Genomic DNA, 16,399 nt, shown 5'->3' on the forward strand with positions numbered 1-16,399 from the left:
CCCCCACTGCCACTCACCCGGCTGGCGAATGTAAAAGGCCCCGGGAATGAGCCCAGGAAGCAACAAACCTCCTTGGCTGGAGCGCGGAGCGCGTGCTCCCCACTCCCAGGTGTGATGTCATCACCCCTTCATAGGGGCAGGAGCGTGCCTGCCGCTGGGCACGATGATGTCACACCGAGAAGTGATGTCATCACGCCGCGCTGAGAGTGGGTCCCCCCCCCCCCCGTTCTGCCTGGCAACCTTAATCCTGACTGGTGAGCGCCTTCGACTCAGTTCAGAATTGGCTCGTAATGATGAGCTTTCTTGAAGAATATTGGACAGACCCTCCCAAGGCATCCCTCGAAGCTTCTCGTGTGAGTAGGCGCACATGGCTGGCGGCACACATCCAGGCTTCGTTGCCTTCCAGAGCTGTCCCCCCGGTGGGCCTCTAAGCTCACAATCTGTCCCCCTCCCCAGTAAAAGAGTCGAGGAGAAGATTTGCACCCCATCAGACATGGGAGGCAGAACAGCTATAAAATTTCCATCACCGTTTGGCAGGAGGCCACAGACGACGCTCTTCCCGCGTAGCATTTGGAAGCTTAGCCCTGTAAGCAAGGAGGAGTGGATGTTTCCTCTCCTCAGTGTTTATATTTTGTTCGTGGTTTTGGTCCGCTGCTTTTCATTCCTTGATTTTTAGATTTGACTGTATTGTGGTTTTTATTTGTCATTTAATATGGTATTTACATGTCCTTGTCCCTAGTTTGTAGAAAAACCTGCAAGTTACAAAGGGGGGGGGGTGCATTTAAAAAAGAATAACATCAGTGCCTGCCCTGGCAAAAACTGTTTTCAGGGTGTGCTGCATTCATCTAGGTGTGCCAAATATACTCCCATTTTAACATTTTTGAGCGAAAACATTTGCCTTTTCTCTTTGGTCTTTTTGGTACTGTTCTTTTACCTGGCTGCGGCTCCTTTCTCCTTCCTGCATTAGTCACAGGAGTGGGGACATCCGGTGTGGTGCTGGTGATGTTATGGGTGTGTGCTGTAACCATTGAGACCAAAGTCAACTGAAAAGGAGAGCTGTGCGCCAAGATCGGTCGGTTTGGTGATCCTAGCCAATCAGGGATCCCACAGCAAAGCTGAAGGCTGAGACTTTGGCTGCGTGTTAAATTCACCAAGGAAAAATACAGCGGAGAATGAGGGCTACGAATGACAGTTCAGGACCCCCTGAACAGTGGGGATGCCACTGAATTTAGCATCCCTGAAGGTTCCACCTAAGAATCCCCATACTTATTTTGAGTTAACTGAACATGCAAGTCTTCAGTTTCAAGCCATTTTCTTTTTCCTTGTGCCAATTTTTTCCCTCTTAAAATTAACACATTTATAAATAGCATATAAATGACATAAAATGGTGTCAAAGAAACAAACAAATCATGAATGCCAGCAATTAAATTGGGTAGGAGAAAGGACTCACAATGGTAATACTTGATTAAAAAAATATGAAATGGGTATATTTATAATCACTCCGTCTAATGATAACGAGTCAATCCCTTCCCAATCTTGAAAGCAGCAAAACCAGGCTACCCTAAAATATGCAGAATTGGGGGACTCTTCAAATATGCAGAAAAATATGGACTTGTAGATTATCTAAAAGAAGAAGTGGCCTCATTGGGATGGAGCATGCTCCAAGAAATGGGGTGCTGAGAACGACTGAGAATCAGTTGGGAAAGGAAACTTAGGCTGCTCAGGCCTTTGACAGTTTACAGAATCCTCAGGTAGGAGGATCTTGAGGTGGGGGGTTCAAATTGTTTCCAATTGCCAGGAAATGGCATCAGGAGAAGGCCAGGGCTTCTGTGCTCTGTTTGTTGGCTGTCTAGGGAGGCTGTGTGAATAAGGTTGGACCGGAAATGACATCATTTCCAGGAAATACCTGGAAGTGACATCAATCTTCTTTAGGGATCACCAGAAGCTCTATGGCTTTACTATAGAGTTTCCAGAAATCCCTAGAGAGGCATGATGTCATGTCATCTGCCCAATAGCTATTTTTTAAAAAATCTTCCCTCACCGCTCAGGAGATCCCCTGCTGGGGATCTGGACTAGATTGCTCCATCAGGACACTCCTGATAGGGTTGCCAACCTCCAGGAGGGCTCAAGAGTTCTCCCAGAATTACAACTGGTCTCCAGACTGCAGATATCAGCTCCCCAGGTGGAAACCAAAAGAAAAAGCCATGGAAACTAACTAAGACCAGAGTGATTATCTAGATTGTATCTCAAAGGAACTGTTATTCAGCAACAAATATAGCTATATTTAATAATTATAAACATAAGCACCATATCATATACACACATGTGTTGTACCAAAATCAGAGAACAAACTGGCACAGCACCAATCCGAGAAAGCTGGCCATTGTAAAACTGCTTCAATGTACCATTAGAGAATCTTCAATGTTTGAAGTGTATAAACACAAGGCGTGATCCTATGTGCTTGATTAAGGTATAACCAAAAGTACCAGTGCCCATTTATATTTCAAGGAATACTGAATAAATAATCAACGTACATTCAGAGAGTGGTTTCTTACCATTTGATATGATACTAACAATATATGTCCCATTCATTTCCCGTAGCCGTAATGGGAGTCACAGTAATTCAGAATATTCTTTAAAGCAATTCATATAACAGCAAAGAATTCATCAAGAGTCACAAATGGACTAAAGAGTCCAAAATTCCAGGCTGGTCCTTGGACCTCTTCTCAATTGTAACTACAGACGGGTAATTCCAGAGTGTTTGTCCTGTTTCAAAGATATTTTCTTCAGAACAGTCACAAACAAATTCAGTATTTAGTTAATACAAGAAGCCAAAGAGGCATTTCAGCTTATCATGGGACAGGTGTGGTACCGATCCGAGAAAGCTGGCTGTTGTAAAATGGCTTCAAGACAGATTGCACCTATGGCATAGCCTCTCCACAGAGCTCCCTCCCTTTCCCACATTCCACCCTCCCCAGGTTCCACCACCAGATCTCCAGGAATGTCCCAGCACAGAGTTGGCAACTCTGATGTTCTGCTGTGATTCTCCCTTCTGTCCCCTGCTTTGTAGGGGGCGGGCACAAATGTTTTTGGATCCACCACCTGCAATGATCAAGGCAGGGACTTCCATGGGCTACTGCAAATGTTCCAAGAAACTGAACACTTTTGTTTGGGTCCTCCTTGTAGAATCTATTATAACTCCCAAGGTTTACCTGACACTGTTAGGATCCCAATCTCAGCTCCTCAGAGTTGGAAACATTTTTTTTCCTTTAGCATTTGAGTGAGAAACTCAATCAGCGTGTTATCTTTTTTTGCCAAACTGGCATTTCACCTCGGCTGCATTCTTCCTTTTTCCAGTCGCTGCTGTTTATCTGCACACCAATAACAAAAACAGCCCAGGGAGCCCTCACCAGGTCGGATCCCAACGTTTTGTTAACAAACACGCAAGGCGCGTTTGAAATTGCAAATGTCAGCACCGCTTGGCTTTCAGCGCCTCTCTGCCCTGTCAGATAAGACTCCTGCATTTGGGCTGTTTCGTTTGGGAGCTCCTGTGCTGGGTGAATCCTCGTATTCCAATTCCACCGGTTTATCAGAGGCAGATAAAAACTCTGATTATTGAGGTTTGTAAGTTGGCCGCTATCTGTATGTGTACATGGGTCTGTCTGTTATCTCTGAAGCACAAAATAGATATTTCCCCTGCTGCTTTTTATTTTTATTTTTTTACTATAGGGTGCTTCTTGAATGCCAGCCATGCACTGGGCGGATGTGATAGGGTCTTAACCCAGAGACTTGGGGATAAAGAAAGGGATCGTAGGAGCAGACATCTTGTCTTGCAGGAGCAGACTAAATCTTCAACTAAATGGATTTTAGTTGAATTTGGAGGCTGAAAAGCTTTTAAAATATCTAAGACTCCCTTGACTGGACTAGTCTGTCCAGGTTCCAGGAGCCACAGGCTGACTTGGCAGGTGAGGGTGGCTGCCCCATTTGCCTTCTGTGGTCAGGTGTTCTGAGGTATACTGCCTCTGAGCAAGGAGGTTCTGCTTAGCTACCGTGGCAAATAGGCACAGATACAACACAAGGAGTGCGTTTTGGGTCACACCAAGGTCCATTTAGTCAATGAAATAGTGATATCCATCCCCTGTTGGTATTTCCTTAGCCAGAGGAATAGTGGAGGCAAAATTTATGGGCCTATCCTCCTTCCCCCAAAGAATCCATGACCAAATCTCATGGCAGTTGGGGAGCCGGGGAGAAGCAGGCAAAGAGAGCGATTGAAGTGGGTCTTTGCTGGAGGAAAGTACTGAAGGAAAAGGGTGGGGAACAAACCTGAGGAGTAGAGAAGAGGCAGTGGTTTGAATCCTCGGAAGAGAGCGGCATGGTGGATGGATGTCCTCGGGAAGTTGTATGGTTAATGCATAAACTGGACTGCCCTTGAATTCTGCCCAGCTGGGTGCTGGACTGCCAACGGTTCCGAGCTGAATGTTCTGAGCCAAGAAACTGGCCCTTCTGTAGCAAGTCCAGGAAGGGCCAAATCCATGTGGTGCACCTTAAACAGAGATCTCTCGATTCCAGCCTGGCCCAATGAGGACATCAGTCCATGCCAGTCCCAGTGCTGTGTGTTCCCCGTTGACTGCCTCATAGATGCCGTATTCCATGAGATCCATCAGGCAGCTCTGCAGATGAAATGCAAGAGGATTCCATGGATTTCCCGTCTCAGAATGTGGATGTGTAGCTGCGTCTGGAGAACCTCCTCCATTAGATTTTGCTCAGGGTTGCTGCCCAGCAAATGTGCACCATAAATAATTCTTAGAAATAGATGCTAGTTACTGTTCCCTGGTGCTGGAGGATCCAGTTCCATCCCACTCCGCCAGAGAAAAGCCCAGACACCCTGCTGGTTAAAAAAGGGTGTTTGCTGATAAAGGAACACCATGAAACCAATGTTTGCTTTCCGGAACAGAATAATATGCCTGTACTAGATCAGGTTTGAATGCAACAAACACCTTCCTCCAGCATGTCGTTGAATCACAGAGGTTTCCCATAATAGTCACCTGTGCTTCGTTATGCTGCCTGAATGACATCTGTGGTCCCCATCCTGTGAAATGTGGAACGGCCTGCCAGAGGAGGTCAGGAGAGCCCCCACCCTCCTGGCTTTCTGCAAACGGTGCAAAACCAAATTATTCAAAAAGGCTTTTTACTCAGGTAGGAGGGCTGTATTGTAGGGAGGGGATCTCAGATGATCCACTGATGAGTTAGGAACCATAGATTTCACCACGATGTCGTATTGGATTCCTGCTAATGCTGTGTCTTTGTGAACTTGTATCTATTTGCCCTATGGCATGGTTTATGGAAATGTTCCTGATATTGTCTGGACTAATCCCACATTGTGTAATCTGCCTTGGGTCTCAATGAGAAAGGCGGACTATAAATGACATAAATAAATAAATTTAAAATCCACATTTTAGATGAGGAGGGAACTATTTTCTGAGGGTTTTTTGAAAGGGAAAGGAGGGAACAGCAAGGAAGGACGTCTGTGTCTGCCAGAATTTCTCTTGTCCTGTAGCTGATCCAGTGATAGACTCCAGACCTGCCTGGGGCATTTTGGAGCTCTCTCAGCTGAGGAAGAGAGAGAAACAATGGCTGCCTGTTGCTTCTGTTGCAGTCAGCCAGAGCTCCATGCAGAGGTGTAACATCAAGACCGGAGCAGAAGAGGTGCATTTCCTGACCATGTCAAAGGTGCAAAGGCTATTGTGAAATCTCACCTTCTTTGGAAAACTCCAGGATTGCGTTGGCCTTGTTGGCGTGGATGGGATTCAGTGCTCAGCGGCATGAGATTAGGTTAAACGCTCCCTGTCAACATTCCTATGGTTTCCAAGCCCCAGTAGGGATCTATTCCTCCTGTGCCCACCACTCACTGGTGGTGTATGCAACATACCTCGTGTCCGGTACAGAACTTAGCTAAGAATCTTGAGGCTCTGCTGTGGTTGGCTGGCTCAGATGCTGAAGTGCCACCACACAGGTGTGCCTAGCAGGTGTATTGCTGTAGAGCAAGGGTCGTGCGAGCTGCAGTGCCACTCATTCAAGATCCCAGGGTTGAGACTCCGGCAACAGGAGACCCTTGGGCCCAGCCAATCCGCCTTCAGCAGGTGCCCCTGGCTTCCCCTTCTCCTGCGGCTTGCCTGCCTGTCCCGCCCCTTGCTGGGCTGAGCAGCTTTTTACTTCTCTGTGTGACAGTTCCATTTAAGAAATTATTTGCATTTCTCAAATAACGCCTCTGTTGCTTGCTCCAGTGTCATTTCCTTGGCGCAGAGATGAAATTGGATGTGAAGAGGAAGCTCTTGGAAATAAGCGCTGTTGAGGCTCCATCGTGGGTTATGGAGACGAAAGGTGCAATTTACCTTTCAAACTGATGACGGGGTTACCAGAGAGGGTCTGGGGCCAGGATGCCTTAGATGGAACCGTGCAGACGGATGTTCCTAGGGAGCAGGTTTTAACCACTCTTTCCTCTGCTCTCACATTTTCAGTCTGCTTAGCATTAGGAAGGAGCACAAACACTCCGTCCCATTTTAGGAAACTTTGGCAGAAAAAGGGCGTAGGTTGCTCCACTCCCCCAAGCATGTGGGTGGACTGTGGGTGTTTAGAACGGATTTGGCAGTCTTGGCCTGCTCCCAGAGAGAGGCTGCCCCTGCCTCCTCTCCAACGCAGCGAATGGGGTGTGGTTTCATTAGCTCCTTTCCGTGCTGGAAGACGCCGGGAGCATCAGTCCCCTTCCCATCCTAATTTCCTGCATGTGCAGTTTTTGCACTTCTTCCACCTTACAGCCTGTGAAGGCCGCTGATCCTCCAGTTGGCACCATCCTTCCTGGATCTTGGGCAGAAGAAGGTACCTGCATCGTGAGGCCCTGTACCCAGATGGAGGTGGCAGGGGTGGGATTTTGGGGGATTCTGCATGCTGGCCTCTGAACCACAACACACACACACCCTGACACCAGCGCTTTCCAGTGCTGAAGCTCCGGGGCATATGCCAGTTAGATGTCTTTGTGGAGGGAATATGTATTTGGTGCGCACTTTCCCTCTGCTGCTTTATGAGAGTTGAATCTTCCTCTTTGCTTTGGAGTGATATATGAGTAACTATACAGATGGTGCACCAGCCAGGTGGATCTTTGAGTTGTGGTGGTCTCGAAGGATGGGTGACAGGATGTAGGAAAGAAAGAGCAAAGTGCCCTTGACACGACTTCTGTCTTTGACAAAACCCAGAGGACAAAGGCTGACAGCCCCAAACTATCTGAGGCTTACTGTCATACGGTGTCACTCTCATGGCAGTCAAGGGTGGGAGGAAAGAGAACAGGTGTTGAGGTCAGAGTGACAAGTTAGGGCTGCGTTGAAATCCTGGCTGGCCATGAAGCCCCCGGGTGCCATTGGACCAATCACCCCAGCGCTGGCCTTGCCTACCTCACAGGGTTGCTGTGAGGGTAGAATTTTGGGTTGCCAACCTCCAGATGGGCCCTGGAGATTTCGTAGCATTCCAACTGGTCTCCAGGCCACAGAAATCAATCCCTCTGAAGGAAATGGCAGCTTCGTAAGTGGATTCTATGGCATTATACTCAGCTGAAATCCTTCCCCATGCTCCACCCCCAAATCTCCAGGAATTTATTTATTATTGTATTTATTTATGTTATTTATAGTCACCTTTATCACTTGAGATTCAAGACGAATATTTCAATAAATCACGTAATGGGATATATATACAGGTACATTTGCAAATATTTAAAAACCAGCAGAAATCCAATACAGAGCTGAAGAAATGCTGAAACGGAGCATGAGCAATTCCACGACCAACGTACTAAACAACATAGGAAATGCTCAGTGGGATCATACTTAGAGGAACAGCAGTGAAGTTGATGGTCCCTCAATATTTACAGCAATAGTCCAGTCTGTGCTCCCTCCCCATCCCTTTTCCCAATGTGGAGTCGGCAACCCGAGTAGAATGGGAATGAGAGGAGCCTGAACCTGGCCCAAGAGCTTTGGAGGAGGGAAGGCCGAAGCAGCGCAGAAGCGGGCCTGAAGCCGGCAGGGGGAGAGACAGACACTGGAGAGGGAGAAGCCAGAATCCCTGTTGAGCTTCACGCAGAGCCCCTCCTTGGCTTCCCACAGGCAGAGAGAGCTGAAGACCCTCACCCACACTGAAGAAAAGCTGCGCCCCCGCTGTGCCCTCCCTCTGCCTTGTGCTCTCAGCCAGCCATTGCAAGCTCCGTAGCAGGCTGGGAGAAACTGGGGAGGCAGCAGGACTGCGGCCTCCACCATCCATAATGCATTTCCCTCCAGGTGCTTCTCCACGGCTGTCAAAGGCACTCTGGCAGCTCGGGCCCCCGGCATTCCATGTCGTGTTTCTACACGGGGGGGGGGGGCTTTAGATTTTTAAACTTCTGCCACCTCTCCTGTGTCCCCCCACCCAGGTCTGCCTCGCCAAAGCAGTCTTCAGCTTTTGAAACATGTCTTTGATTTACATTTCTGAGGACAAATTTAGATATTTCTAGTCCATATTTTTACATCTCTATTAAAAGAGAGACATTTAAGTTTATAAACCGCTTTCTCATCATAAAGCCCCTCAAAGACGTAGAGTTGCCAACCTCCGGGTGGTGGCTGGAGAGCTCCTGGAATTACAACTGATCTCCAGGCCACAGAGATCAGATCCCCTGGAGAAAATAGCAAAGAGTCCAGTGGCACCTTTAAGACTAACCAACTTTCTTGTAGCATAAGCTTTCAAGGACCACAGGTACATTTGCACATTTGTGGCTCTCAAAAGCTTATGCTACAATAAAGTTGGTTAGTCTTAAAGGTGCTACTGGACTCTTTGCTATTTTGCAACTACAGACTAGCACGGCTAACTCCTCTGGATCTATGACCCTGGAGAAAATGGAAGCTTTGGAGGGTGGGCTCTGTGGCATTATACACCACTGAGCTCCTGACCTTCCCTGATCCCCACCCTCTCTAGGCTCCACTCCCCAAATCTCCAGGAATTTCCCAACCTGGAATCGGCAACCCTACAAAGGAGCTTAAAATAAAATAGCTAAAAATGTGAAGCAAACATTCTTAAATCAGTAAAGATTAATGCACACATCTTAGAATTAAAAATGGCCAGCAAATCGAGAATAAAATTCAGGTCTCAGAACATCTGTTTAGAAACAGACAGCAATCCTAAACATATCTACTCAGTATCCTAATCAAGCCTATTCAATGGGGCTTACTCTCAGGAAAGTGTTCTTAGGACTGCACTGTTAATTGGCTAATTTTTGTCAATATAATGGTCTAGGAGGATCTCCTAAAAGCAACGGTATGAACCAACCTGATTTGGAGTTTAGAGAAATTGGTGTGTACTCTCCTAGATTTGGCAAATTTAGCACTGCTAATATTTAATTCATGCACAAATCATTTTGAAAAATGCCTGTGATATATGGGAGAAATTCTATCAAGGACATCCAGAATCATGGGCCTATTTTGCACGGGGGAGAAGCAAGCGAAAAATGTGGGCTCTGGGGCCAGATGAGCAGGGTTGAGATAGCTGAGACCCCTCTTCTGGCCCTGGGACTCCTGCTCCTGCCAGACCAGCACGGGCACTGCTTTGACGACGCCTCAGTGAGAAGACTTTTGTGCAGTTTCTTACGCTCCTGACAGGGATGGATCTTCGGCAATAATCTCCCTGTGTGGCCATGTCTAATTCTTAAATATTGCCAGTTATTTTGTTAAATGTATCTTAATAGGCGAGGCATAAAGTTCTTGCTGAGAGAGGGGAGGGAGACGGATGGAGCCGTCCAAAGTAATGAAGCGTCGTGTTAATGGAGGATTCAGCGGCTGTCCAGCACTGTGGCGCAAAGAGAGAACCGTGGATTGGCGGGGAGGGTCAAATCTGTTTTTTTTTTAAAAGCCATCTGTCTTTTCCTTCCCTTTCTTACACATCTCATGGAGTCTTCAAAGACTTTTGAACTGGGCTGGCATGATGGAGAGGTTTTTTTGAACCTTAAAAAAATGCCCCCCCCAGCCTGTCTGGAGGGGTGGGTGGTGTGTGATCGTCTTGAGCCGGGAGTCCAGATTCAAGTTGGACAGGATGCCCCGGAGGTGGTGTTCGGCCAGTCATTCTTCCTCAGCCAGAACCTGGCAGTGGCCATCCAGTTGGATGGTCGTCAACAGAGCTGACTTTAGAGAAACTCATGGAAGACGAATGGCCCACCCAATTCTTGTAGCTTGGATGGCTAAATGGAATCTCTGGGGCTAGAGGCTGTCGACCTCAGTACACTGACTTGTGGAGGGCGGCAGCAGGTGGAGGCCTCAGCCTCTGTGTCCCGTTTGTGGACTTCTGGGGGCGTCTGGTTAGGGGCTGCAGGCGACCGCACCTGATCTAGTGGTTCTAGACTTTCACCCTTAGACTTCTTGGGAGGCCAAACTGGGATTGGCCCATGTAACGTGCCACCCCTACCCCCAGACTCTTTGGAGGAGATTTGAAAATTCTGAGCCACATTTTACGGGCAAGCAGGGAAGAAACAAAACTAGTAGCTGCTGTGAGGATGCCAAAGACGTCACTGCATGAGTCCAGCAACTGCATAAGTTAAAGCACTTTACTCATCAGCTACTAGCATTCCTTGCCAGGAATGAAGTTTCTTTACAAGCACGTAACATATATAGGACTCTAAGCACAGCCTCATCCCCAGAGTCCCCACCCACTTCAGGAAACAGTTAAGTGCAAGAGATGATCAACAGGACAAAGCAGAGATGATGTGTTGGAAACTTCAAGGCCCCCAGGCACCGTTTCTCGGGCTTCCCGGGCTAAAGAGAAAACACACAGATAACCGCAGAGCGGCCCCCTCCCTTGCAGACTTTCACGTTCCAGCCAGAGGACAGCTTCAGCCACTAGCGTCAGAGTCCGACAGTACACAGGACCTTGCAGAGTATGGCCGGTGACATCCTGACTGCTGCTTTGTATTTTACATAGCAATAGACAGTCATTTGCTTTGGGTTACTCAGTGGTGTGAGCAAAAAGGCATTCCGTGCATCCTCAGAGGTTAACTTTTATCCTACCTCAGAGCTGAACCCTGACTTTGAGAATAGCTTTTGGGGATCATACCTGGATGCTGTTCCGCACTGAAAACGACCTCTCTCTGCAGTTTCTTCTGCTCTTTCTGGAAGACTGGACAAAATATGATTTTTGACATGAGTTCTAGTAAGCCGACTGCTCCATTTGGATGTTATAATATCCTTTGAAACGGAATCTTTTGCACCATTAATGAGAAATGTTCCGCCTGCAACAGTTTAAATTTGTAAAAGCAGAAGCGGGGAATCGTTCCTCTTCAGTGGCATCTCCAGTCTCTTTCCCCCTCAAGTGCCCCCTCCCCAAATGTTCTTTTCTCCAGTGGTCCCTTTCCATCTGGTCAGCTCCACTCATAGTGGGTGAACCTTTTGTAGGGGCTGCCTGGGGCAGTTGCCAAACAAGTGCTTTTCTTCCACTTCTTGCCTGCAGATATTGTTTCTAATCCCAATGATCTGTTGACTGCTGGGTGCCGTATTTTTATCCCAGGGAGGAGCTTGGCTGTCAACCGTCTGTGTGAATCTGTCTTCTGCTATATCAGGTCCCTGGGTTCATCTTGCCCGGTGTAGTCTCCTCTGATTGGCCAGAACTCTCCTGAGTCACGGACCCAAAGGCCATCCCCGCTGGGAGATGGCAGGGATAGAACCTGAGCGCTTCTGTGTGCAAAGCTATCTATGGAGCCCAGTCTTGGTTCCTCTGGCCCAGTCTTGTCTCCTCTGACTGCCAGGGTCCGAGACTGAAAGAAGCCTTGCCCGCTTTCTGAGACCCTTGAGTTGGCAATGCCAAGGATCGAATCTGGGACTTTCTGCATGCAAATTAGGGGCTCTACACTGAGGGCGAAGCTACAAGTGACGAATGACACTTGAACGGCAAGTGTATTTCTCCCTGTTCACTTGCACTCCACTCAATCCACTTGCCGTTCAAGTGTCATTTGTCACTTGTAGCTTGGCCCAGAGTCCTAAAGTGCCTATCTTTGGGTTCAGGAAGATTGCCTGTGGATCCTGGAGGTTTTTTGCTTTCCTCTAGACAGGGGTGACTGGGGGAGGTGAGGCAGGGAGTTAGCTGTGAATTTCCTACATTATTGGACTAGATGACCCTTGGGGGTTCCTTCCAGCTCAGTTCCTCTGTTCTGTGTCCCTAGCACAGGACAAAACGAGTCACCCCTTACCTGATACCTAGTTGCCACAGATAATTTTGTTCCAGAAAACAAAGTGAAGAATAAAATGAAAATAGTTGTTAATTAGGTGGGGTCTGGAGATCCCCAAGAATGACAGAATAAAGAGATTAGTTCTCCTAGAGAAAATGGCTGCTTTGGAAGGTGGACATTTTGGCAGCATTGTTTCTGCTGAGGTCCCTTGCCTCCCCAGGCTCCACCCTCATATCTCCAGGAATTTCTCTGCCCTTGCTCCCTTACAGTATTCTCTAAGCGAGGAGGAATCTGGCTGTGAGACGGACCCTGAGTCCAATTCAGCAATTGAACTTGTTCCTATCTTGTCCCTCCAGGTTACTTGACTGTCAGCATCGAGCCGCTTCCACCGGTGGTGGTCGGGGACGCCGTGACTTTGAAATGTAACTTCAAGACAGACGGCAGGATGCGGGAGATAGTCTGGTACCGGGTAAGTGTGTGACGTCAATTGCTTCTGTTGCGCCTGAGTTCCTGCCGCACTGTTTGGTGCACGTTGTGAGAACTTAGCCAAAGGGATATTCAAAGGAAGTTGCAGACCCCCCCCCCCAACGGAAAGTCTGAGCCTCCCTTTTCACGAATCTCCGGGTTTTAAAAAAAACTCTTTCCATCATTTCTCTGTTTATCCGATGGGTCAAAATTCCAGCATCTCTGTGCACAATGGAGAGACTGAATTATCTGGCACCAACCCTCCCGCCCAGACTCTAGATTGTATTAGCAAACTGTGTCAAACACCATTTAGTTCCAGGTCACCTGGACAGTGGCGAGAGCCGGAGGTCTATTTATCTCAAAACCCATTAAGTCTTTTCAGGGGACGACGGGAGTTTAACCCTGCCAGGGGACGCGAGGGCCATCTCTCCCTGCCTGCTGCCCTTCCCGTTTGCTCTCCGCCAATCTGCTCCAGGAAGAGGGAGAAAATTATTACGGCGGGTACATCTGATCTCTGTGGTTGCGGCGCCTCCAGTAGCCGGCAAAAAGGGATCTGGGCTAGTCTCTGCTTTTGTTTTGCGAGTGTTCTGGGCTTGGGACTTGTCTCCCGGAGGTGTTGAAAACTGGAAATGTGTCTTTTGTTCATACTGTGAGTGAAGATGTGGAATATTTCCAAATATCTCCCTTTATTCACTGTTCCTTCCTTTCCCGTTTTGCTGCCGCTTTGGGGGCAAATTAAAAAGCAGACACAGCCTGGCCTTTGCCTTCCTGGGCATAATCCGAGCTCTGTTGTGAATACAGTGAGAGGCTGTCATTGAGCCTGTGGCCGGTCAGGTTGGGCTACCTGATTAAATGCTTTCTGAACCAGCAGCGTCCTCACTCTTGCTCGGTGAAAACTGGCTCCCAAAGTCACCAAAAGGGAGCGTGACTTCCTACCTGTAGAAAACCTTGAACAAAAGAGCGAGGAGTTACTGAAGTATTTGGAAGGCACTGGAAGCAAGAGGCAGGGTTCCCCACACTGCCTCGGCAAATGCTGGGAGTTTGAGGGCGGAGTTTAGGGAGGATGTGATGTCACTTTCAGGTGACTCTCTAGGCTGTCTCCTCTTGCTTCTGTGGTCTTTCCTAAACTGTCACTATGTGGAGGCCATTTATCTTTCACTTTTGTGAATTCCTGGGAGTGGGAATTGGGGCTGGGGGGGGGTGCCATGCCCAGGGTGGGTTAAATAGGAGGCCTAGCGGTAGAGAGAAGGGCTGGGTGCCTGATATTTAAAGGAAGTGCAAGAAAATGCCAAAATTTTTATCCGAGTTGTTCAACCCTTCCTTTACAATTTTAAGAACTCAGTTCAGTGTTGAGTGACTTCAGAAATATGTATGTATGTATGTATGTATTTATTTATGGCACTTAACCTTGTATAAGAAGGCGAGGCCTATAAAAATAAGTCTTTCTGACCAATGCAGCCTTCTGGTGACACTCCTTCCAGGAGGTCCAGTTGGTCTCTATGACATTTCCAGCCTCTTTGGTGGTGGCACCTAGTCTAGCAAGGTTCAGGGGAGTATGGGAGCCCCCCCACCCCACTCCAGTGGGCCTCTGAAGATTTCATGGCGTTCCTGCTGGTTGTGGCTGCTGCTCCGTTGTATTATCAGGATGTTTCAACAGATTTGGCGCACTGTTCAGTGGCTGGCTGTGGCTTACAGTGTTCACCTTTGGGCCGCGCATTGGGATTTAGCCCTGCAGTAGTTGGTGTCGATTGTTGTTTATTGAATTGCATGACTTTATTGCTCATTTATCTGACTCCTTTTTAGCTGTTGTGTGTTTAGAAGAGGTTGCACAACTTCTTTTCAAGTTAAAAACAATATAGTCATTGCATATTTAAAAAAAATAAAAACAAAAGCACCAGGCTGAAGCCATCAATAAAGAGAATACAACGTTTTTTAAAAATGGGATTACGAATGCTCACCTAATTAGAAGTTGTTGTACACATGAGTAAATAGGTCAGGTTTAGCCAGGCTTCTACCCCAAAGCTGTAAAGATCACTCCAGAAATCCCAGAACCACGGTGCTACCACCAATTAGGCCAGTCTCTGACATGGCATTCTCAGTGGCTATCTTCAAGGCTGGGCAGGTTTGTCCAGGAGGGGGGGGGAGCAGTGCTTCTTCCCAAGCTGATTTTTAGCCTCTCTTCTTCTTCAGTCGTCCCCTGGATCCTCACCCTGCTCTGCAGATGTCTCCTGAACTGAGCAAGACCAATCTAAGGATCTAATCGGCATCCTTTGGAATGGAAACCCCCACCCCTGCCTGCGCGTGCCAGCTGGAGAGGGTCTTCCCCCTCCCCTCCCCACAGCCCTGTTTTCCATTTCTGGCAGATTTCAGTGGCAGACACCCCAGGGGATTAAAGGGAAACAATAATACCGTGCGGGGGAGAGAAATCCCTTGTCAGGCTCTCTTAATACGCAGCAACATTTAAGATTCCCTGAACCAACCCGGCACAATTCCCCCGCAGCCTGAGCTGACCCTGCTGGAGAGGGAATCCTGCCGCTGTGATGGGCAGTGAAGAGCTCGGATGGGGTGGAGCTGCCAGTCGGGCATGTCAAGGCTGTCCAGTGGTCAGGGGGCCAGGGCGAGTGGTTGCGACAGCGGCTGCCCGTCCCCCTCGCCTCCCTTCCGACTGCCTGGCTTCCCACCTGTGCTAAGGTCAGCGCAGCAGCCTCAGCCTACTGGAGTCCACCTGCGAGCCCTTTCACGTTGCATCATATGGATCATAGTGATGGGGGGAGGGGAACATAAAATGGAATCACGGAGGCAACAATTGCAGGGCTGGAAGTAAAGGAGCCGGGCTGCCAGCTCCAGGTTGGGAGATTTGGGGGGTGGAGCCTGGAGGGGGTGGGATTTGGGGAGAGACCTCAGTGGAGCAAAATGCCATAGAGTTCACCCTCCAAAGCAGCCCTTTTCTCCCCAGGAACTGATTTCTCTGGCCTGGAGATCAGCTGTAATTCCAGGAGGTCTCCAGTCACCCCCTGGAGGTTGTCAGCCATAAGAGCTGGTGGGTCAACTAGGGAGCTTTGTGGCTGAGGAGGGGCTTGCGGCTGAGACTCTGCAGTCCCAGTTTAAGTGCTGGGCTTCACGGGCTCCTCCTGCTTGAACTGGAGGCCTGCCAGGGGCATCTGACGGCAGGGCTTGAGCTTTTAGACTCCAGGGTCACTGGCCTATCTGACCCAGAGTTTCCCTTCCAGTCTTAGTTGAATATTGATGGAATGCAAGAGATGGGACACACACACGCACACACGCACACTCACACACTCACGCACGAACGCACACACGTCCTCCTGCAGGGTTTGTGGGCCTTTCCTAACAGCCTTCACGGAGGTCTTGGCTTCATTCCATAATTAATTCCCTTCTACGTGCATTAGTGTCGTTTTCTTCCCGACCTCCCACCATGCTGCATTGCAGAGCCACAGGTGGGGGGCCTGCTGTGCTCCTCTGGTCCCTCCAGTATTCTTTTTTTCCCTACCCTCCCTTTGGTCACCCTTCCAAGTTCTCTGTTGTGCCCACCGTCATCCTTTTTCAAAATGAATGCAAACCTAATTATCCTCTCTGCTCACCCCCGCCCAGTCTCTTTGATCATCTCAATTGCCCTCTTTGGAACCTTTTCTGGTCTTCTCTATTTTCTTGATAGCATGGATCTCCGAATATTCCCCAAGCAAGCTGCCCCAAACA

At 48.5% G+C, this 16,399-nt stretch overlaps 1 protein-coding gene across 1 annotated transcript in view; it reads left to right on the plus strand.

The window, feature by feature from the left end:
• IGSF21 (immunoglobin superfamily member 21) overlaps positions 1 to 16,399 on the plus strand; it is a 174,228-nt gene that overhangs the window by 45,576 nt on the left and 112,253 nt on the right. Inside the window, exon 2 of the mRNA XM_055001645.1 lies at positions 12,577 to 12,689. Coding sequence (XP_054857620.1) covers positions 12,577 to 12,689 — 113 coding nt within the window. The remainder of the gene's footprint in view (positions 1 to 12,576; positions 12,690 to 16,399) is intronic.

Source organism: Eublepharis macularius, chromosome 17 (genome assembly GCF_028583425.1).
Source record: "Eublepharis macularius isolate TG4126 chromosome 17, MPM_Emac_v1.0, whole genome shotgun sequence".
NCBI classification, from domain to species: domain Eukaryota; kingdom Metazoa; phylum Chordata; class Lepidosauria; order Squamata; family Eublepharidae; genus Eublepharis; species Eublepharis macularius.